This window comes from Pygocentrus nattereri, chromosome 4, assembly GCF_015220715.1.
Source record: "Pygocentrus nattereri isolate fPygNat1 chromosome 4, fPygNat1.pri, whole genome shotgun sequence".
NCBI classification, from domain to species: domain Eukaryota; kingdom Metazoa; phylum Chordata; class Actinopteri; order Characiformes; family Serrasalmidae; genus Pygocentrus; species Pygocentrus nattereri.
The window spans coordinates 13,870,314-13,894,400 of record NC_051214.1 but is presented as its reverse complement, the minus strand read 5'-3'; the positions used below and the strand labels follow the sequence as shown (position 1 = coordinate 13,894,400).

Genomic DNA, 24,087 nt, shown 5'->3' with positions numbered 1-24,087 from the left:
ATATTATGAAATGAGTAAATATATGTGGTTAGCAGTAGAACTCACCATTGTGACAACTCTCAGCCAGGCACCCAGGTTTGACTGGACTGCTTTGTCCCATTGAAGTTGCCAACAGGGTTGAGGTTGACTGCATTTTGCACCAAAGCATCAAAGTTAAAATCCAGTCCATCAGAATCCATCAGGTCTGAGCGAATTATGGAATCCACATCACAGTCGAGACTCCCGTTGAAAATATCTAAGTCCAAGTCTGAGGGAAAGCGATCTGTTCCTGAAGAGAGACCAATCCCCATTCCACTGCCTCCATTCAGCCCAGAGTAAAGAGAAGTCTCACTCAGCAACATGGATTGCTGCTGAAGATGCTGCTTGGCAGAGGCTATGTTATTAGCATCATTGGCCAGGCTTGGAAGGCTGTTTTTGGGGAGTGAGTGCAACAAGCCCTGGGTGCTGGAACGCTGATGGTGTCGGTTGTTCTGGAGAAGGCTGTTCTGACCTTTGAGTCCAGAGCTAAATGATGACATCATGGGATCGTTGGGTAGCATGAGGCCATTGCGGAGGCGGGAGCTCTGAGAAGTGACAGCTGCGCTGGTTTGTGATATGAGTGGGTCAGACTGTGTCATCATGACATCACTGTGGCTGTGGGAGCCTAGTGAGTCTGAGTTCAGCAGCTCCTGAAGTGTAGCATTCCCAAAGTGAGAAATGCTTGAGAATGATGCCTGCTTGTTTTCCTGGATGGTCTGCATGGGTGTCTGGCGTAGTCCTGTGCTGGAGGGCCCAAAAATGGAATTACCAAATCCTCCACCGTTACTCCCTCCACTTGGTGAGGAAGAAGAGGAGCTTGGGGATGAATTACTGCTTCCAAAACTGAAAGCAGAACCCCCTTGAACAGCCTGTGTTGATTGAGCAAGAGTTATGTTGTCCAACAGATCATCCATGAGGTTATCAGTAAGACCATCGTTAAGATTCATGGTGCCTAGTCTTGGAAGCTCAGCTGGGCATGGTTTGGAGTTTGAGGAGGATGAAGAGGGAGGAGAGAGGCTACTAGGACTGGAGTAGAGCATTGGGGAAAGAGGTGGAACCTCATCATCTGGAACTTCATCTAACTCTGGGTTGGCCAGGATGGGTGACAGACGGCCACTTATTGTGCTAGCATTGGAGTTAGTTCGTGAACGAAAGTCAGTCCAACAAGAATCTAGTTCATCACTGCTGCGTGACGTTGGACTTCCTGGCCACTTGGACAACCCTCCTGTGGACACATTCTCTAGTGAGCCCTCCTGGGTAGCCTGTAATGCTGCTTTCTTTTTAGCTGCACGCCCTCGGGCGCTCTTGGTGTACTTGTTTCCATTGTCCATGGAAACAGCACGACGACGTGGTGCCTTGCCTCGCCCACCTTCAGGATTTATCATCCACCAGGAGCTCTTTCCAGTCCCTTCGTTCTGAACACGGACAAAGCGGCTATGCAGGGACAAGTTGTGCCGGATGGAATTCTGTCCCAAAAGAGAAAACACAAAAAATAGAAGATTATTGATTTTCCAGTGACAGGATGGTAGGCATACATTAAATACATGCATTTTTAACCAAAAGTCTCATTCTTTTGGCTAAACCAGTTAGGTCAGTTCTAATCAGTTAAACTCTTTTTCTGATGATGACATGTGCAGGATGTTTGTGGACAGCATTTGTTTGGCATTTGAAAAGACTTGAGACCTAACTAAATATGTTATGCATATAATAATGCTGAAATTGCAAACATTCATTTTTCTGCTATCCCTTCTATCATCAATCATTGGCTTTGTGCTCATCAGTTACACATCATAGACATACCCAATGGAGTTAGGACACAATACACAGAATTCGGACCCAATGATGGTGTTATGCAAGTCGGCTTTGTTATAAGCAGACACAGAGAAGCATGAGTCATGCATCCCATTGATGTAACACACAAGAGATGGAAATAATGTCTAATACACAGCGGGAGGCAAAAACTGAGCCACAGGTACTTCTGAATAGTATACAATGGAAAGCCTAGACATAATATATGCCTTTGTGTCTTCAGCCTGCAGTAAGATCACAAGAACTACACAGGATATTCAGCAAGAAGGCTAAGCAGAAACGTATATAGTTTAATTAGTATTAAGAGTGAGACAACCGACAAAATGGATCCAGAGTAATGTGATTTCATACATATGCAGTGTTAACCTCTCAATAAAAAAATGCAGCCCAAAGCTTGTTATATCTTGGATCCAACAGGCCTGCACACACACTCATACATACAGTGAGAAAACACCCTCCTCCCACACAGTACATGTATGGGGATGTGATGAATCCTTGCTGTTCATGCACACACAATATTATTATGAAATCAACAATGTCAAATTCCAGCACCAAACTAAGTACTGGCAATTTTCTCATTTATGCAATAGTTTTTTAGTTTGAACTTTCACTGTACAAAAGGGGGATCCACAAAAGATGTATAGAACTTTAGTGATTTTTAACATACTATATATAGTTAGTGCACACGCACATAATTCACAGTGAATTGGAAATTATATCACATTTTCCTCCTGTTTCCATTTTAATTATAAGTTGTTTTTTTTAAAAAATGGCATACTATGATAAATAACGTATAGCATGACCAGTGACATGACTTAACAACATAACACCTCAATTTTGATTTCAGGGTGACTTTAAAGAATGTGATGGACGGCTGAAGCAATGTCTTCATACATTATTGGTGCCTAGATTAGCTACTTTTCCATGCATGACCTTAATCCACAAGTGAGCCAAGATGAACAACGATACCACGAATAGTGATGTTTACCCAGCAAAGTCTCTCTGGAAATATGACATAATGTTTGTGCATATTCGAGTATGTGTGTGTGTGTGTGTGTGTGTGTGTGTGTGCATGCACATGTGTCTGGAGAAGGAGAGGTAGGAGGGAGGGAATGACTAAAATCTCAATGGAGACCCATGTTGTGAATGAAGTCATTAAGGTTTATTCTCTCTTGCTGTCTCTGCTTGGCAGCTGAAAACACAGTCAGTTCTAGAGAGCTTTAATGCTTCTCTCCGTCATTCTCTCATTGGCTCATAATTATATCCACCCACTCCACCTTCTGTCATGTTTTTCCCCCTTTCTGCCAATACTCAAGCTCTTAGTATGCCAGGTCTTCTGGGCAGGAGTAAATCTTGAATGAATACTAGTGTTGCACTGCACGAATACTGCTACCTAAACACAGTTTTGGATACCGTTACCTATGCTCGACACCATGAAGCAGTTTTTGAGGTGCACACGTGTTGTGGCATATGTGTGCCAATCGACGGAACTTAGCGACACTTTGGAGATCTGGGTTGGTAAGCAGCAGTAAAAATGCTCATGGCAGAATTTGTAACACCAGTATTTCACGGAAAGGCAGTAGTAGTGGGTGATGCACCAATTGGATTCTTCTGAGGCTATAGGTTTCACTGATATAGCATAAATACACCAGGAGCCCATTACCTGGCCACAGCTGGGCCAGTTCTTTCAGTGATCACTCATCTGCTGCTGTGTAGTCAGTTATAGTCTGACTTAATGTTGGTTCAATGGGTGGGGGGCATGTCAGGGGTTTTATTACACTGTGGGCAAACACATAGTGAGTTTAAACCTAGTCTTTGTGAAATAAAAGAACATATTAAAAGTGCAGTGTCAATAACAGAATGATGGTTTTTAAACCACCAGCAAATAAGTTTGCACTGTCACTGGAGGCTGTCACTACAGTAACTCAAGGCACAGAGGCACAGAGCTAGAAACAGGATTTTATTCCAAGTAGTTTTGGTCATTGGTCATTTTTGCATAATGGAAATGTTAACTGTGTAAAAAAACTTTAAAAAAAGACAGACAAATATATGTTTATCCCTTTTAGTGTTCATCCTCATATTCTGTATTCATCTCTGTTTTAATTGATACTGTGTGTGTGCGCGTGTGCGTGTGTGTGTGTATGTATTGCGTGTGAGGGCACTTAACTGCGCGACCAGCTGCACACTGAATCTCTCTGGAACACAGAGGCCTTTTTGTCCGTCAGCAACATGTGGTAACAATCCATCAATGTCAGCAGCCACGAACTACATCTTTACTCTCATTCTTTTTCTGCATGAGAGAAGTGTGGAGCAGTGAGTGTTGTTTAAAATGTGGTGTGAAGGCATAATCTGTGGATGTGAATACATTTGGCCTGTGTAGCTGACTGTGTATCTCAAATTACTGCCTTGTTATATGCCCTGCATCTAGATAAAGAATGGCACTGATTTGTCCAAAAGTTTACCAGAAACCAAACCACATCCACCCTGCAACCCACCTTCTGAGTCACTCTCAACCAAATTTTGCTCTAACGTCAACACAGCAACATCTGCTAGAGGTGTAATAATGCATTGTGACACTGTGATCCTGCAATATAATAGTATGCATCAGAGATGTAACAATGCAGTGTGGAAAATGAACATTCCATTAACTATGCCATCTACAATCAGCACCAGTCAATGTCACTTCATCTTACCTGCACTCCTCTTGCCTGCCAGCTATAGGTTCATTAAAAAGCTGTGCAACAGCATTATTTTTCTTTATTCAAATTATGTTTAAAATGTCATGAGAATACCGAATCATGAAGCCAGTGTTGCAAATCAAATGGCGGACTGAGCATATCCTTACAGCCCTAATAATTGCAAATATCAGCTATGTATTGTTCACTGCATGTCCAAAGTGGCCACAAGGCTAAAAGCAAATGCTAAATCTCACAGTAGAATATGACATATTCATGTGAACTAACTCCCTCAGTGGTCAAACAGCCAGTGCTCAGGAGAGAGGCAGGGCTCAAGGCCACTCCACAACTCATTATTGCTGATGCCCACCATCTATGATGACCTTTATGCAGCTGATTGGACAGTTTTAGTGACCTGTTTCCCTTGCCTAATAGACCAGCCTTTGTTACAGCATTCTGACTGTTCTCAGCTGGGATTATTATGAAAGGAAAGTTTTGTGTAGTGAAAAGTCTAGTCTAAGCAAAGCCAGGGAAGCATTCAGCATGAATGTTTTTTAGAATGTGTTTTTTATTAAAGTAAATATAAATATGTTTCTGAAATTTCCAAAAGTTTCCTTGGATATTGTTTGCCATGGCCCAAATTGCCAGTAAAAGAAATATGGTCTGCTCTGAAAATGACATATCAACTGTCAGAAATGAGCTGCCTTTAATTTACTTTACTGAAAGAACCTAATGACAGTCAGTGATGGAAAAACCCTGCCTTCCCATGTGTGCTTGTGTGAGTGTGTGTATGTTTGCCATGGTTTGTTTGTGTGTGCATGTGTTCCCTGGAGGCAGCTAATCCTCTCTTAGCCTCTCAGTAGAATCCACATACGTCATAACAACGAAACACCAAACATACAAATGTATGTCTGCACACAATCATGAATTAAGTTTCTCTCTTCTCCACTTAAACAGGCACACTCATTCAGGACGCAGATTTGTTTCAGTCAGGGCCAGGTCATTTTATGTGCGTGTGTTTGGCAGAAGAACTATTCACCACAGTGAACTTTATGTGAAATACAGAGAGGGAGGTGCAGTGTGCTCTGTGTGTGTGTGTGTACACATGTATGCTGTTGAATTTCCAGGAATAGTTCTTGGGGCTTGTTTCTCAGTATGCCTAGAGTTTATAGTTCTCTGAGCATTTGATTTAAGTGTGTGTGTTTGAGCTCGTAAGTGACCAAAGAGAAAAGAAAATACACATTAGTGCGGAAATTTTGTGGGTGTGTTTGGAGAGACAGCAGAGGGATAAGGACAGCAGCTAAAGGAATGGAGAGAAAGTGAGAGCAAGAATTAACTTTGGAGAGAGCAAGTTAAAGATATGGAGAGATAGTAGTTAGAATGAGAGAGAGAAACAAAGGGAGAGAGAAGGAGAAAGGGAGACAGTGTTAGCATAGGAGAGAGCAAGTTAAAGACAGGAAGACAGAAGTAGTAGAGGTGAGAGAAACAAATGGAAAGTTAGAGAAACCGTGACAGTTAAAGAGAAAGACAGCTAGCTTGGGAGAGCAAAGGAGAGAGATAGAGGACTTTAGGGTAAGATAGAGAGAAAACGGAAATACTGAGGGGGTTAGGGAGCAAGAGGGAGTGAGTTCGCTCGGGAGAGAGTAAGTTAAAGACGGAGAGACAGAAGTAGTTAGGGTGTGTGAGAGGAACTGGGAGAGAAAGAAGTAGTGAGGGTGACTGAGAGATTTAGGAGAGAGAGTTAGCTTGGTAGAGAGAAAGTAAAAAAGTAATCAAGGAAAAAGTAATCAGGGTGAGAGAGAGAAACAGGGAGATATTGAGAGAGTTAGAGAGAGTGTTAGGCTGGGAGAGCAAGTTAAAGAGAGAAATGGAAAGAGATGAGGAAGAGAGGGAGAGAGAGAGAGTTAGGATGGAAGAGTAATGAAGAGGGAAAGACAGAAGCAGTTAGTATGAGAGTTGAGGCAGGGAGCAAATTAAAGAGGGAAAGAGAAAGCTCGAGAGTCAGTGTGGGAGAGGAACTTAAAGACAAGGAGAGATGGAGACAGTTAGGAAGAGACAGAAAGATTTAGATTTAGAGATAGAGAAATTAGGGTGGGAGAGAGCAAGTTAAAGAGAGAGAGTGAGTTAGAGTGAGGAAGAGAGAGCAGAGCAGACCATTGACACGTAGGAGGCAGTTTATAAATAAACTCAGACCAGGCGCTGATGCTGCAATGGAGAGAAGTGTTATTTATATACACAATACACACACCCCACACAAAAACGCTTAGACCCACAAATACACACTTGCTGAAAACACAAAACATGCCGTTGTACATTCTCTCTCGCTCTCTCTCTCCCTCCCTCCCTCCCTCCCTGTCTCTCGCTCTCTCTCCTTCTCTCTATCTATCTATCCCTCTATCCCCATTCCCAGCTGCCATAGTGCTGGAGTGTAGGAGAGAACATTCCATTCCATTCTACCAAATGTGAGTTTTCCGGCCAGCATGGGCGTCTCTTCATGCTAGTGTGCGTATTTCTTGGTCAGGCATGTGTGTGTGGATGTGCATACATATGTGGCTGTGATCGTCTGGTCACACTAAAAACAAGGACTGAATTACAATAGAGAAGAAGGCACTAGTTTTGTTTAGGAGCTACTCTTTTTCTGTCTTGCTCTGATTTCTTTCCTTCATTTTCCACCCATCTGGAGTTCATATATCATTTATGTAGAACCATTTAACAGAGTAGCACATATCCATTCTCTTTCACATTAGTGGAAAACACATGTGCATTTACACATACAGGTCTAACAATGAAAAGAGGAAAAAAAAATCTGAATCTCTTATTCCATTGTGCGGGAATTATGTAGTTATGCAAGTTTGGCCATCACACAAAAGCAAACTTGAATATACTCATATCTCTAAAACAGAAACTTCACAGGTGAAGCAAAAAAAAAAAAGACATCCTGTTTTTACATTAACATGCATTATGTAGATTTTACTCTAAGTCACTGTATTGGTCCATTCATCATAAAATGCTTAGCCAATGTAAGTGGCAGCTGTGGTTTTCAAATGGAATAAAAAAAAAGGTTTTGATATGTCAGTGACAATATGAAGCTACATAGTAATGTGTGCAGTGGTAATAATCTGAGAAAGTTACCTTGATCCCAGATTTTTATGTGTTCAGTATTTTGCTAAAGATTGCTCAGTACATCTGTGGGTCTGAGTGTGCGTGCGTTGCATAATGGACCATGCTGAAAGACTGCCTTGTTTACCCGAGACTTCAGAACCAAGGGGGTGGCGGCCTTCCCAGCCCTCCCCCTTTGGCCAATCACAGCCCTTGAACAGAGGCACGCTCACCAGTTGCTTAGGTGACCCTGCAGTGGGTCAGAGTTCTGGCCTGTCAAACTGTTATATCACTCATGCACACACTAATACAAACACATGCACACATAATTTCCTCTCTCATTGCAGCATTTAACAGGTGCTTTCAACATTGGAAATGCATACTCATCCTCTTGTCATACACATATGAAATGTCGCCATCCAAATCATGCACTGCTATTAGTATTTGCTACATAATACATTTAATTACTTAACTGTAACTGCAGCAGCACTTCTAGTGTAGCTTAAGAATAAGCAAGGAATATTGCAGGACAGATTTATCAATGTCCCTGGTACAGTTTGTTCCATAGCTGGGAACTTTGTCTTGTGCCAGAGAACCACATGTCCTCTTGAGTGAGCCAGTGTAAACACACACACACACACACGCATACAGACACACATGCGCACACACATACTGAACTAGCCATGAAAAAAAACATTGTGAAATGAAGTGAAGCACAAAAAAAAGAATTGGAGAAGTGAAGGACAAAAAGAAGAAAGAAAAAGGTTTTCAGGTTTTGAAGGCAGCAAATCCCTTCCTTGTGATTCTTTATTACTGTATTTATTTATTTTGTCCATTCATTTTGGTTGCCTGGGGTTTTGGTGTCTAGAGACGATAAATTATATATTAAGCATGGACAACAAAATACTGAAGGTTTGAATGTGTTAAAGTTTTAAAAAATGTGTCTGCACCATAAATACAAATAAGATATTTAAAAAAGTACTAGATCATAATATTTAGACTGTGCAGAGCTGTTTTGATATAATTGTTTTGCTTTTTTAGGATTTCAGTGTCACAATATATATACACATCCATCCCTCCATCCATTTTCTAAGCCGCTTCTCCGTCAGGGAGGCCAGGGGAGGTGCTGGAGCCTATCCCAGCCCAGCAGTCTTCGGGCGGAAGGCAGGATACACCCTGGACAGGTCGCCAGTCCATCGCAGAGCAGACAGACAGACATAGACATATATATATATATATATATATATATATATATATATATATATATATATATATATATATATATATATATTATTTATAAATGACATTTTTTCTACTTCCATTCCCTTTATTTTTTCACTTCTTCACCAAAAGTGTTGATGAGAAATGTTTAGAAAGCAATAGAGTTTTTCAGGAATCTGTCTATCCAATCCAATGGAGGAGACGCCCTCTTCCCCCTAAACAGGAAGTGCTAAATGGGTGCTTCCTTTCAAGAGCTGATGCATGACCAAGTAAGGGCTGACCACATCTAAAGCTAAGAGGTTTAGCATGATTGACATCAGGCTTTGTTAGAATTAAATTAATAAGAAAAAAGAAACAGAGTGGTAGATTTGGCCTAGAGCCCAAAATGCAAGACATATGAGCTTTATTACTTGTGTAAACACAACTCGCATAGACCCACAGGCATAACTTTGTCATACAAACTTTGCCCTTTGCACAATCCAGTGTCCTGCTTGCCTGTCCTACTGCCCATCACCCCATTTTAGCATCTTTCTAAGAATGGATATTCAGCTCCTAGAAGTGGATACCCTGTACCATCCTACTTCATCACAGCGAACACTTCTAAGCAGACCTTTGACAAGACAGATACGCTGCTGTTGCTGGGATTTACGTTGAAGTTGAAAAGCTAATTTGCCAAAGATAGTAAACTACTACTCATCTTAGCTCCAGTCACTCTTTTCAGACATCTGTTAAGGCCATGGCACACTGACCAAACAATACATCAACAATTGCTAACAAACTCAAATGCTGGGTTAGTGTGCATAGCGCTGGGAAAAAATGTGATATTACGATAATTTCCTAACCCTTTTTTATGGTGTTCAATATTATCACAATATTGTTTTAAGAAAAAATACTACATGTATTATATAAGATGACATATTTCACTGAATGTCATTTTAATAGAAATAAGGAGCTGCGTACTTTATTTCTATCTTCCCTGGTGGCTCTTTGTATAATGGCAAAGGAGTCTCTTCATTGTTGAAATCCTTTTTCTTTTTAGCTTAATGTGCAAGCCTTGATTACCTCTAGATTTTTGCTTTTATTATTTTAGGCCCACTAACTAGCACAATGGCTGTGGCTTCATAGCACGCCTGTGTTCCCATGATGCTTTTGCTTAAGATTAGCAAGACTGTATTTAGTTTAAAAAAAAAAAAAAACAGTAAGTAAAGAATGTCAGTTGCATTTGTAAGTAAAGGAGAAATTCTGTAGCAGGGACGGACGTGCTTGAGGTTTAAAGAACATGTATCTTCCCTCCGGAAATAAGTGCAATTCTGCTGTCTCGTTCTTTGGCCGCCAAGTCAGTTCTAAGTCAGCTGTGCCCCCTCCCAATGCTACAATATGAAAAGATAGCATCTAACATTTACCGTGAGCTGTGTTTAGATGTTCAGACCAATACCACACTAAAACAATTGAACTTGGTTCACTTAAAAGCATTGACCATATTTCAGAGTGTCCAAAATAACAGTGTCATGGTACACCTTATTATTAATATATCCATTTATATTATATCCATTTGGGAGACTGTAGACACTCCCCCATTCACATTATAGAATGTTTTTTTCAATTTCCCTCTGTTCCAGAAGGTTCTCTCCCTTTCACACTGATTCATTCTGTTTACCAGTTCTTTTTCTAAACATTCTTAAACAACATGTCAACATTAGAATGTTGTTGTCTGTTGGATCAGTGCATTCTGGTCTTTGCACTGGTCCAGAATTAGACATGACAAGCAGTGTGGAACAGAGAGAACTTTGCAGAGGCAAGACCTTTCTAGAGTCTCGCAACAATCATGCTGGTATGGCACACCAACCAGATGTTTGGATTTGTTAGCATTTCTTGGAAAATGCTAGGTCGGTGTGCTCTGGACTTTAGTAATTGACTCATAAGGCATTGTTTGGCCAAATGCAAGTGATTTTTTGTGATTCTGGCAGAAATGTTCCATGATATTTAATTATTACATTGCTGCTTAGAGGAAGTCTGAGAATTAGTGGGTATTTTGTTTCAGTGATCACATCAATTTTCTGTCAGTAAATAGGGCACCGTACATTACTGTACATAAGTCAGAGACCACCCTTCATTTTATTTCACTTTCAGTCAAAAAGGCCACTACTAAAAGTTATTTATATATGACATTATAAAAGTTTGAAAGAATGTAAACAACTTGTTACAGAGAAAAGGAAATAGACTAAAAAAAGAATCGGCATATCAAATGGTGTTCTCAGAACAATAGACTGGCCAGCCCAGAGCAAGAAACTCAACCTTTTGAATGTTTGGAATTGATTAGATCATGAAAAGCATAAAATGCAATCAACTTCTAAGACTGAACTTAAGAGTTGTGTAAAAATATCTCTGCAGGTTCATTTGAAGTCTCCTGAAAAAATGGAAGGTGTAATAAAGGCGAAGGATAGACTTACTGACTACTGGAAATATGTAGTAGTTGAAGTGTCTGTATAATTTTGTGTTAAATATATGACTTCTGCTTTCTTTTATGATGCTGAAAAACAAGTAACTTGTACTTAATGGCCATTTTGACAGGAAATTAAATAATTGAAGGGTGTTTTCTGACTTTTTGTACTGTAGCTAGGTAATGTTATAGGCTGTTGTAGCTGTAAACTCAGAGAGGCTGTGACGTGACTAGGTTTTTGGCTCAGATCTTGTGTGTGTGTTTGTTCCCCTTGTGCCCATCTGGGCTCCATTAAGGGAAGGGCCTGCTCTGCTTTATTTTCCTGTGCGTGTGTGCATCGAAGAAGAAGGACAGACAGCAAAGAATGAAAATGCAGCTGTCTTAAGGGGCCAGGAAAAGTTCTCTGAAAAATACTTGCATTGCTGTATGTCCAATTGCTGTAACTCATACATGAACATACAAGGTACACACAGTGACATATAGTGGTTTTGACCTGCCAGTGTTCAGGATCAAAGTTCAATGGGTCATCACAACTGTTTGCTCTGACTGGTTTTGCCCTTTTAAAAATGACCTCACTGTGACTGTTGAGACTGCGCCATAGCCTTATCAGTGCTGAACAGTAGCACTATGTGTGTGTGTGAGCACTTTGCTGAGCTCACCAGTACAGGCTGAGCCAGCCCACAGACACATAATTTCATTGTTTTAAAAAAGTTTGCTGAAAAGTTTGCAAAAGAGAATTCGCCTCCACCCTTTTCCATGTTATTGTGTTATCATGTACCGCTGTAGTAGAAAGCTGGAATATGAGGCCCGTGATAGAAAGTGAAAAGGGGATCAGACAGAGTCGCAGCAGAAAGTGTGTCACGGGATTTTCTGCTGTAGCAGCAATTCTCACCATGCCCCCCCCCCCCCCTTTAGTTCCTGCCCCCCTCAACTTTCAAGTCACATGACTTCCTGTTTCTGCTGATGAGTGGTAGTGTGAGGTAAAAGAAAGAAAGGCACATATTCGCTCCAACACATACTGTACATACAATAGCTCCTGTGCCTTTAACTGAGCTGAGACACTGTAATGCATTCCCTTTGGGGAAATACTTGTTCTGTGACCGTGTGACCTACTTCTGCAATGTGGCACACAAACACGCATACATAACTATAGAGGAATACCTTAAGAAGTATATCTAGGGGTATACCAACAAGGTCAAGGTCACATGATTGTACAGTACCCTGTCCTGAAATGCACAGTTCTTCAGTGAATGCATACGTGGGCTATATAATTTTGTGAAAGAAATCACACACGTCTCTATATCCCCTTTACTTACTCTTTCTCCCTCTACCTGGCAGTCGCGGTAGCCTGTAACCAACTAAAGCTTATTGAAAAGCTTGTTACATTATGTTTCTTGCAAGCCAATCTAACACTGGCAAAGCTTTGGCAGAACAACAACAACTCAATAAACAACAAGAGCAAACAAACACAGGTGACCCATGGGCTCCCTGCTGCTGGGACACCGCACATCTTTTTGGGTTACAGCTTGGTGCGGTAACACAGAATCTCTCTTTGTATGTCAGACAAGATGCTCAGATTTGTCACTTTTTCATTCTGTTCCTTTTGCTTTTTTTTTTTAATTCTCTATTTCTCCTTCTCGGTGTCTTTGTTCTGGCTCTGTGAGGCATGCAGGGCTTTGCCACATTCTCAGTAAAGCAGCTCCGAGGCATGATGAAACCCACTGAAACCCACCGCATACACTAACACTCAACCCCTCTTCTCAGTCAACTATTGATTTTCCTGCCTCGCTGTCTTTATCTCTTTCACCATACTACCTTACAGTCTTGGTACCGTATGTGTGTTAGTTATGTGTGCATACAAGTACACAACAGGAAAATAATCTCACAATAGAAACTAAAGCCGCTAAGTATAATTGTCTCTGCTTAGGACATCGACACAGTGGCATCCACAATTTACTCACCCTTACCTAAAGCCCATTAGAGTATTACAGTCCTGACCTCACTCGAGTCCACACGCACCTACACTGCCACAGGCACTAGGTGCTCTTTTCTACACATCTAACCCATGCGCAATATTCTAAATACTCAACATGATCTTTACCCAACCACATCTGTAGTGTACAGTAGATTACCACAGTCAAATACTACTTATGCTAATCAACCATACACTACAGATGCAGCAGATAGATTTAGTTATTACTTTACCACATAAGTCACGTATCACACATGTTCCCACAAAGCTCCCACAAAGCAAACATCAACAGTTCCTGTAAAACTTGTATTGTAACTTGTAACTAGTATTGTAGCCAGAAAACCATTAAATGTTAATATTTGATTGGTTCATTATGATTTAGGTATATGATATGAATAACTGTCAGTGGCTCCTGATCTTCAATTAGGATACCTAGACGTAATATTATTGCAGGTCTTTTGAAACCACCAAACAATACTTTGAAGACTAGTACTGAAAGCTGCTCCATATTGACTACTGAGATGTAGAACAAAATGTACTTTGAAAGCAACAGCACTGCTTCAGAGATGCTTGCAAATCTAGCTATCGTATGCTCAGTTAGCTTTTTCTCGTTCTTTTTCAAAACCTGCTTCATTCTCTCTTTTATTTCTTTGCCCCCGCCCCCCCCCCTCTTCATTTGACTAGGTGACTTCTCTAAAGGGCATTTCAGTGGTAAAACCCTTAACAAAAGCTCGCCAGTAACTATCTCTCTTCTGTGTGGGGCTCACTGGCACGGTGCCAGAGCATCCACACACACCCACACTCTCTTATGCTGGAATGATGCCAGAATGGTTACACACTCATGCAGGCCAGCACTCTGGTGGAGCTTCACTCTTTTCTTTGGAAATTTCCTGAAAGGAATGGATGAGGCCCCGGACCTCCATGCACAATGTATGTACGTGTATGTTAGCATTCATGTGACGTGAAAGGAGGGGACTGGAAAAAGGGTCTGCAGCCAGTCCATGACTCATTAAATGAAGGCATGTCATTGTTAATATTTATGCAAAATCACAAGGCACTCACAAATGTCTAAGCTAAACATTTGAGCTAAGCAGAGCAGGCCACAGCTCTTAGATGACCTGAAAAACCTGCATGACAACCTGCTCCCACACATCAGCCCTTGTAACACACTCTTGCGCCATCCCTGAGGACTCGCAAATCACAACTGTACTTTTCTTAGAATTTAATTTTATGTGTGCATGTGAGTGAGTGTGTGTTGATCCCTTTGTGAGTGTGTAATTTGCTCTAACAGACACACAAACATACCCAGAAATGGAATCTAGTAAGAATGCAGGTTGGCAAAATCTTAAATGCAGTTTTTAACCTGCCTGCTTGGTCTACTGTCTTCTCTGATTCAGTTGTAAAGAACTGGGAAAGATCTAAAATGACCTGATCTTGCACAAACACCAAAAAGACATATATAGAATAGTTCACATAATACCAAACTTAAAAGCATATTATAAATACTTGGACAAGTGTTCAATAAAAAACAAATACTCTCTTGGAGGTATAAATTACCCATTCAGTTCACAAATCTTCTCCAGTCAAACCCATCTATGTTAGCTGTATAACATTACATATGTACACCCAAGGTGCTCCCAGAGCAATAGCTGAGTCACTGTTGTTTTAAACAGCCAGTGGAAAAAGGAAATGTATATATTTTGCTTCCAGACAGCCAGAAGTGGTCAGGTCACGAGACTCTAGTGAACTAACGAAAGGTTGATGTATGTTTGTCATTTAGTTCCTCTTTGCCCATCGGCTCTGATGGAGATAAACTTGCTTGTCCATTAGGGTGTTAAAGGTGTGCCTTGACTGACTGGCTCTTTCTGTGTGTTCAAATGTGTGAGCTTAATACCTGTGTAAATATAGTCTTCTCACACCATGGCTTAAGAGGACTTTGGTGGTTTTTGTGACCGACTGAGAAACCGCTCTGAGCCATGTGCCACTAGAAAGTTGAAAAGTTCTGCATCTTCATTGCTTTTGTAGCCATAAATGGCTTATGTGTCTGCCTAAGGTATAGTAGGTTAGCTATCTGCTGATACTTGTAATACATAACTGCTGTGATCTTCATAATGAATTATTTAAACTGTTAAAATCAATCAAGTGCTCTGATTAGATTAAAAGTTTTCAAACCCAGGTTTCACACATGACTTCATGTTATGTCAGCTAATGGTGACACTTTGGTTGGAAGCAAATTACATTTAGTTTTACTCCAAGACATTATATAAGTAGGTCTGTGCAAAGAATTGAACCCTTCATATGTTTGTTGTTTGGATTTATAGAGGTATAAAAAACGTTTAGTTATTCTCATAATTCATAATGACATAAATACATAATTTAGAATTAAAATACATAAAAAAATGAAACCACAGTAGAGTTGAGGCCAAAAAAGGGTTGTTGTATTTCTCCGTGTCTGTAACTTTCTCTCTCTTAAGCTCTCTCTCTCTCTCTCTCTCTCTCTCTCTCTCTCTCTCTCTCTCTATCACACAAAATAAAAATTATAAATGAGAAAAATACATTTTCTTATTTTTAAAGACTCATTTCCAGCTGTTGATTTTAGCACTTTATAGCACAGTTATATTCCAGAATAAGACACATTTAATCAGTAGTATTGAATAGAGAAACTGCTGAGGTGCAAATAATTATCGTTGTAGTGAGCTAAATCAAGTACATGATGATGCAGGGAATGTACATTTCGAACTGCTTCATATTCTCTTCTCAAAAGAAGCTAAATGTCTGACAGATTGTTGACACTTGGGTACATTTGAAGATACTTCTTAAGCTGTACATATGTGAGCTGTATGAAATCTGGGTAAAAACTGATGGTACTGAGTCTACCATCAGTGAATAATTCATTTGCAGAACACTGTGTGCTATCACAGGCTTTTAGGGTGTGTAGCTGAGAGTGTGCATGTGTGTGTGTGTGTGTGTGTGTGTTTGCTTTTAGAGTTTGTTCACTGTAAAGTGCAGTGACGACAACACTCATAAGTGTTTAGTCTGGCCGTCTGGCTTTCAGGCTAGACAACCACTGTCTGATGATACCAGAGAGGTATCCAGCTGAAGTTTACTACAGTGGCAAGCTGTGTGTGTGTGTGTGTGTGTGTGTGTGTGTGTGTGTGTGTGTGTGTGTGTGTGTGTGTTAGCAAGGGTTTTAAGGTTATTCATTCGAGTATGTTCATTGATTCTCCAAAAATAGAGGAATAGCTGCTCTCTACACTTTCAATTAGAACTATGTGAAAACCAGTGAGTACTAAAGCAGACAGGGCATTTTTAGGGCACAGACTCTCCACGGAGATGGAACTGTTCTACTGCAGTCTTCTCCAAGCCCTTTCCTCCTCTTTCTATTCAACCCACCCTCAAAATTCAAAACTCTAACTAGGGCTGCACAACACATAGGGGTGGGAGATATAGCAAAAATATAGCATCACAACACAAGACATTTTCACAGCAAGTTCGTTTGACCTGTCATCATAGTAACAGGCAGTTGTTCTACACACATACACTCTTCGCAACAAGACACACTTTGGATTGTTGGCATGTCCAAGAGGCTTAATTCAGCATGAGACAAAAATTACTCTGAAATTTTTCAGTATGGGAAAACTGCTGCAAAAGCTGCTTCAGTACTGTAAGTCAGTGATGAGGAATGAAAGACCAGTATATTTATTTGTTGCCCTGTGAGACACAGACATCTGCACAAGATACATTTCGCTTTGTTGACATGACCATGAGACTTAGTTGTCCATGAAACTGAAATTACAGTGAGATTTCCTGCATTGCAAAGGCAGCTTCAATTATACTGTAAGTCAGTAAAAAGGAATTAAGGATTGGTGTGTTTTTATTGCTCTGTGAGTTACAAGGAGAGTGTAGGAGGCCTCTCAGTCAACTCTCTCCTCTGTGCTTCTCTCTTTCTCTCCCTCCCCCCTCTCCTCTACTCTGAAGGAGTGAGCTGGAGGGCTGCCAGGGTACACGGTCACAGCGCGCGCACACACACACACACACACACACACACACACACACACACACACACACACACACACACACACACACACACACACACACACACACACACACACACTCTAAGCAACCCCACTACACACTGACCTACATACACTTCCACTGCACTGATTGAGTGCCCCACTGAACATTCGGGCCAATCACACGTGGGGGAGGAGTGCTGCCCAGCCAATAGCGCGGGCTCTCCTCAGCTCACACTCTTGTAGTCTCCGTACAGTTTTGCCGTTATCAGGCAGAAAGAGACTGAAAGCAAGAGAGTCTTTCTCAAAGGAGAGAAAAGGACGGGCACGGAAAGAGGGCGGACGGTTGGCTTAGTAACAGAGAGAAAGAAAGAAAAAGAGAGCGAGAGTTTCTCAGAGCTCAGATGACAGAACTAAATGGAGCTGATTGTAAGCCAGAACAGGGAGACGCTAATGCAACGTGCTAATGACTAGACCACTCTCTTGGAAAGATTAACACAGAGGCCTGGGGCCGTGCCCTTTCCTTGCCAATCACAGCCACACAATTTCACTGTCCTGAACTCATCACCTCCCCCTCCCTTTTTGGCTGAACTTTCTAATTACAGGAGAAGCATCTTTCAGCAATGCAAACTAAGGAGAAGGACTGGTTTCAGTACCATGTCCAAGAGTTTGGTTTTCTTTTTCTTTCTTTCTTTCTTTCTTTTTTTTTTTTTTTAATTTCCTGGTCTGTGGTCTGCACCAGAATCAGACACATAAATACTCATACTAGGCAAAGATACATCTGTTGTACATATAAACAGATAATGGAGGTGGACAGTATCGTCAGTCCTTCAATAACACTGACCTAGTGCATGTTTCATTAACAAGAGAACATAATTAGTCCTATTTAATTAGATTCAGTGTAGCAGAGCACTAATAGTGCTTTCTGTCTAGTTAAAAATATTGTGACATGTATAAAATGTTTTAAGTATCGAGATATATTTTTACCAAATAACCTACCCCTACATAAACACTCAGTTAAGAAAGGTCATTGACAGTTCATATGAAATCATCAGTCTTTTTTTCAGCCTTATCAGCTTATGTGGTGCATGATAAAGACTGGTCTGATAAAGCCTCCCTCAGTATCTACTTTGCTGTCTGTATCTACTAATTTCTACTTTCTGTTTGCAGTATGAACGTAGATATTTCAGTCAAGTAAATTGGATGCATTACTTTTTTTCAGTGTATGATAGCTAGGTGTGATGGTGTAGCAGATGTAATGAAATGTAGCAGATTAATGTATGATACACTGACTGCTCTACCCAGTGTAATCACATACATACACCCACTCACACACGCATGCATGCACACACACCCCCTGAGCTCATATGACCAGGCACCTGACTAAGCCTCAAGTTTACATCGCTAATCCTCATACATCAGCAGCATTACATTCACACTAGTGAAATCTGTACAGAGCAGCACATAGAGCTTAGTACATCCCCCACCTAGAATGTACAGTTGGTGTGCAGACATTCTCTGCTAATAAAGATACATTAGACCTACTATTTAACACGCTATAACCGTGGCTCACAAAGCACCTCTGTGTAGAAGCAGAAAAACAGCAAAGTCGTGAGCCGAGGTGGCAGTGGGTTGTGTGCTTTTGTGGCTGCTGTGCTTTTGTGTTCTTATGGAAAAACCTTGGATCCCTCTGCACAGCTGCAGGAAGAGGGGGGAAAAAGAGGGAAAGAGACACTGGGTGGAAGAAAGGGAAAAGTAAAACAAACAAAGGGAAGGAGACGGGAAAAGGCACACTAACCCATATTTACGGAGCCGAGCTGAAAGAGAGAGAGGGAGTTATGTGTGTCTGTGTGTGAGAAAAGCGAGGACAGCCTGAATGTTTGCTATGTTGGAGGTTGTGCGAGTGCAAGGACACAGACATACTGTACATATGGTACATGTCATTGAACATGAGTGCAGTCCTGTATATACCCTGTACACATACGCACATACATATGCAAATACATGCACACACATACCATAAACTAATCAGATTAAAAGACTTCTCAAGCAAGTAGTGGTGTCACCAGCAAGATAATAATCCAGTCCCATTGGACTGATGATCATGTTACCCCCCTTCCCCAACTTTTTCATCTATTTCTCTCTTCTGTTAAGATTTCAATACAGTATCGGTATTGGATATCAACCACTAACTGGATATCAAAATGTATAGCTGTATTACTGATTGTTGGGGCTTATTTCGTTATCAAATCAAATCTTGTCATCAGAATTAAAAATATATGAGAGGAAAAGCCAAAGTGTCTTAGTATGGTATTTGGTCATCATAAGCATGCAGAACAGCTTCAGTGTGCCTCGCCATAGATTCTACAAGCCTCTGCAAGACTTCGATAATAGTGGTGGAGAAACCTCCCATAGGTGTTGAACTGGGTTGAAATCTGATGACTGTGACGGCCATAGCATATGATTTACATAATTTTCATTAAAACTCATTGCCATAAGCAAAAAACCTTTCATCGTACAATCAAGAAGATCAGTAAAAAAAAAGCTTTGTATTGTTTTGCACTAACCTTTCCCTTCCAAGTGGCTAAGTAGATTGAGAACATGCCAGCATTCAGGCCTGTACCTGCTTTCTTTCCGAGTATACAATCACCCATATGTCCGGCTGGACACTGAAGGACGACTGACTGCTGAGCCCTCCTGCTACCCACTTCAGACCAGCTGCCCATGCCCCAGCTCCCACCACCTGCCTTGGATGAGCTGCCCACCCTACGCTGATGTTCTCATATATAATCACTTGTAGGTAGTTTGACCAGAGGAGGATGGGTCCCCCCTGGTGAGCCTGGTTCCTCCCAAGGTGGGAGGATGTTATGTAGGGGTTCACACACACACACACACACACACACACACACACACACACACACACACACACACACACACACACACACGCACAAATGAGTAGTGCTGTAGTACTGGCTACAACTAAATTGAGAAGAAAGTGCTGAGAATGCACTCTGCCTTATTAACAGATGCTATACTGGGCTATAATGGGCCATATTGGTCCAGACTGTATGTTTCCCCCAGGCTATACATGGACAGCATGTGAACCTGAAAGAAAAGGAGAAAAAGGGATAAAACAAGGGAAGAAGAAAAGAAAGCGAGGGGCCCCTCTTTGTCACCCCATGTAACCCTTGACTGGGCCCCTCACAGAAAGAAAGAAAAGGTAGAAGAAGAGACTGTAACATGACAGCCAAATCAGGGCCTCCCTTCAGACACCCACCACACACATACACACACACACACACACACACACACACACACACACACACACACACCAGTGATTAAGTGGTCTTTTGTTTATTTATGTATTCATTTATTTGCTTACTGTGCTGTTTAGTACTAAGTATACAGAGAAAAAGAGCACACAGCTAAAGTGTGTGTCAGCTTACAAATCTGGGATACTAAGATGTGGGGAAAAAAGCAGAGAAAAATGTGGGAGGAAAAAAAATGAGTGCAGCCTGAGGAATATGTGGTGTCTCACAAAACAAGCTTTTTTTGGCAGCTAGATTACTATCCAGGCTGTTTCACTATACCACATGCTGACATAATTTGCCAGTGATTGTTGTGGATCATTACTGGCGATCTTATCCTTCACCCTACTTTGCAGTTGTTTGGATGACAGAGCAACAAAATCAGCAGAGATAAGGTAATAAGTTTATAACAAAAGATTCTTCGTCCCTGTTTTAATGGTTGAAATTGCAGGACTAATGAAAAAGTGTGAAAGTCAGCCATTGACTTTGAGTGGGTACAGGAAAAAGCAGACGGGCTGGAAAGAGGAACAAAATAGAGCGAGATAGAGCGATAACAGTATAAGTAAGTCAGTGCACGAGTTGGCTTGGAGCTCTGGAGCGATTTCATGCCCCCATAAACACTGTAATGTACATGAGACGGGAGAGAGAGAGTGGGGGAGGGTGGACGGAGGGAAACTGGACAAAAGCAAATAAAATATACAGATCTAACCACACTACAGACTGTAGTTGGAGATAAGAAATGTGTGTCAGAGGTGCCAATAGGGTTACAGGCGCAAACCTGTCTGCCCACTCTGAGCGATCCTGAACAGGCACTGAAACTTTACTTAGTTAGTGCAGCGTCAGCGCTCTGGCCTGCACTTTCCTCGAGCGCCTGCCCACAGCCCTCCCTTGACAGTCATGTCATCAGAGCTGCCCTGAGGGTCACCATAAAGACAGGTGTGCAAACACTAAACGCGTAGAGAATAGTGATAAACGGCCACTGATAGCATGCAGGGGGGATGGCCTCTGTACACACATTTGCCACATGCTAATCATGGACCCTCGCAACCTGCAGAGCTTCAACCCCTGCCTGGCCTCTCATTCAGAACATGCAAAAAGATGAGGCTTTGGGCAACTGCTGAGTCATGCAGCATGCTGTCACTACGAAAAAAAGTTCTAAGGTACATTTTTGTTATCAGAGAGACAGCAATAAAGCAATAGGGAATAAAAAAGATAAATAAAATGCTGAATAATGCAGTTTCGCCCTTGCTTCAAGGTCCTGTATGTAGTCCACTTGTCAATTCTTTACTATTTATTAGTTTCATATTAATAATAATTATTATTATTCATATAGCACTTTTCATGTCAGTGGCAGCTCATGTACATAGTCAGGTGACAAAGCTTAACAGTAATGCAAGAAATTATAAGTATTTATTTAGAATCCTATAAAAAAAAGAGAGATAAATACTACACAACCACGAGTAGAGTTTTAACTAAATACTAAATTAAAGATACGTTTTAGATGTTTCTCAAAAGTGTGCACTGAGCTTGACTGTCAAATAAAAGATGAAATTCAATTCCACAGTTTAAAAGCATAATAACGGAACAAGGCCTCTCCAAGTTTTCTGTATTTAACAGATGATGTTTGCAGAAGGGCAGTATCGGCAGATCTAAGATCACGTGTTAGAACATCAACAGACAGACACTCTGTGATGTAAGCGGGTGCTAAGTCATTTAGAGCCTTCAGTAGTTACCAAATAACTTATAGTTAACAATAACTATAATAACTGAATATTTAACTTTATGGTTTAAGTTAACTTACATTTTCTCTAATGTCTAAAAAGCAGGCAACTCTACATAGCATTTTTTCTTAGCGAAATGCTTCAGTCAACATGATAAAAGGGCACTTTTTTACTCTGTTAGCTCTTGTCAGGTTTTGTTGCTTTGGGTAACATGCTAATAATATAAGAGTTTGCACATTGATTGCCTGCAAACTATGATTTGGCAGCTTAATTAATTAATCTTTCTGGCCTACTGTAAATCCTCGTAAATGCATGAGCACATAATGGCACACACGCAGAGCTTGTAATGAAACTTCATGGCGTACATAATCATTAGAGAGGGCTATTATTGGGGGTCTCTTCAGAGCTACTCTCCACTTTGACATGGCTTCTGGCCCTCTATGAGTATGAAAGTAAGGATTAAGCTTTGATGTCTGGGAAATTGACTGGTTGTGTTGGTCCTACTTGGTCCTACAGTGGAATATGATGGATGTCCAGCGACCAGCAAAGAACATGCCTTCTCTGAGTGTAAAGGGCCACTTTTGCCCTAGATCTTGAAAAGAGGTCATGTACACATTGTAACTTTGACTAACAAAATTCATACTTGCATGCGGTCTCTTCGAATAAAATTAAACAGCCATTTGTTTAGTCAAGGAGTGGATTTCACCCATAGAGGACTGGCTGCTGACCCAGGAAAAGAAAAGAACATGAATATTGCAGACTTGCCAGGGAACAGGGTTTTAGTAAACATTGAGCTGAAAAAAACACAGAAACAGAAAATGAAATATTCCTCAAGGGCCAAACCAGTGTAAACCAAGGTTGGGGAAAACAGCACAAATACCATCAATCATCCAATTCACAGTATTGTTCTCTCTGTCCAACTCTGCTTAGCTCAGCCCTTCTCAAGAAGGTCACACTGTATCTTTATCCTGTCTGAAGGGTGATTAGGCCACAGAGCTGCACTTGTGCCCAGTTTAGGTGGGACAGAGATGATGACTGGCTGGCGATCCTGCTTAATCAGTCCATTGTCACTGATCCGGATCTCCAACTCTAGAAATCGTAAGATCCTCCTCCTAGCCTAGTGGTTTCTAATCCCAGTCATGGGGACCCAATGCTCTGCTAACTTTGGTGCTTTAAGCTAACACACTGGAATCTGCTCATCAGCTAATTGTCAAGCCTTTCATGAGGTGGGTCAGGTTTTCTTGCAGCACGGTACTCCAAAAGTGTCTTGCCTCTAGGATTGGGAACCACTGTCCTATACAATACCACAAAGGAAAAGCAATTACTGTATTTTTTTAGTTAATTAAATTATTTATTTGACCGTTTGCATATTTTATCATTTTTATTTCGTACTTTGTTGCTACTTTATAAAGCATTAAGCCGCTCAAAGCGGTGTGTTATCATGATTAAGGGGATTTTAATAGACAATATATTGCTACACATATACGCACTGGCTCTCACAAGACCTGTCATACTGAAAAGAGAAGACAGAGCACTCAAGGACATCAGTTAGCAAAAGGAAGAGAGAAAGAAAGGGACAGAGATTGCAAGCTTTGAACACATTAGAGTTTAGTTATAGCTCAAACTGCTTCAGACTCCCTAAACTACAACCACAAGACTCAAAACTACCACAAACTAGCAATAATATAAGGTAATGAACCTAATAGTGAAGCTAATCGAAAGCAAGTACATTCACTACCAAACACCTAAATAAACCATCTGTGTCAAGGCAAGTGGGCCAGTAATTATTGCTTGACCTGCTCAGAAACTGC

The 24,087-nt window shown here is 41.0% G+C and overlaps 1 protein-coding gene across 4 annotated transcripts in view; it reads right to left on the bottom strand.

Annotated features, from left to right (window-relative positions):
* Window positions 1-24,087, bottom strand: part of foxo3b (forkhead box O3b) — a 36,608-nt gene that overhangs the window by 3,090 nt on the left and 9,431 nt on the right. For all 4 annotated transcript variants that reach the window (XM_017712977.2, XM_037537425.1, XM_017712979.2 and 1 more), the window contains one exon: window positions 46-1,484. In XM_017712977.2, coding sequence (XP_017568466.2) covers window positions 60-1,484 — 1,425 coding nt within the window. In that variant the 3' untranslated portion in view covers window positions 46-59. The remainder of the gene's footprint in view (window positions 1-45; window positions 1,485-24,087) is intronic.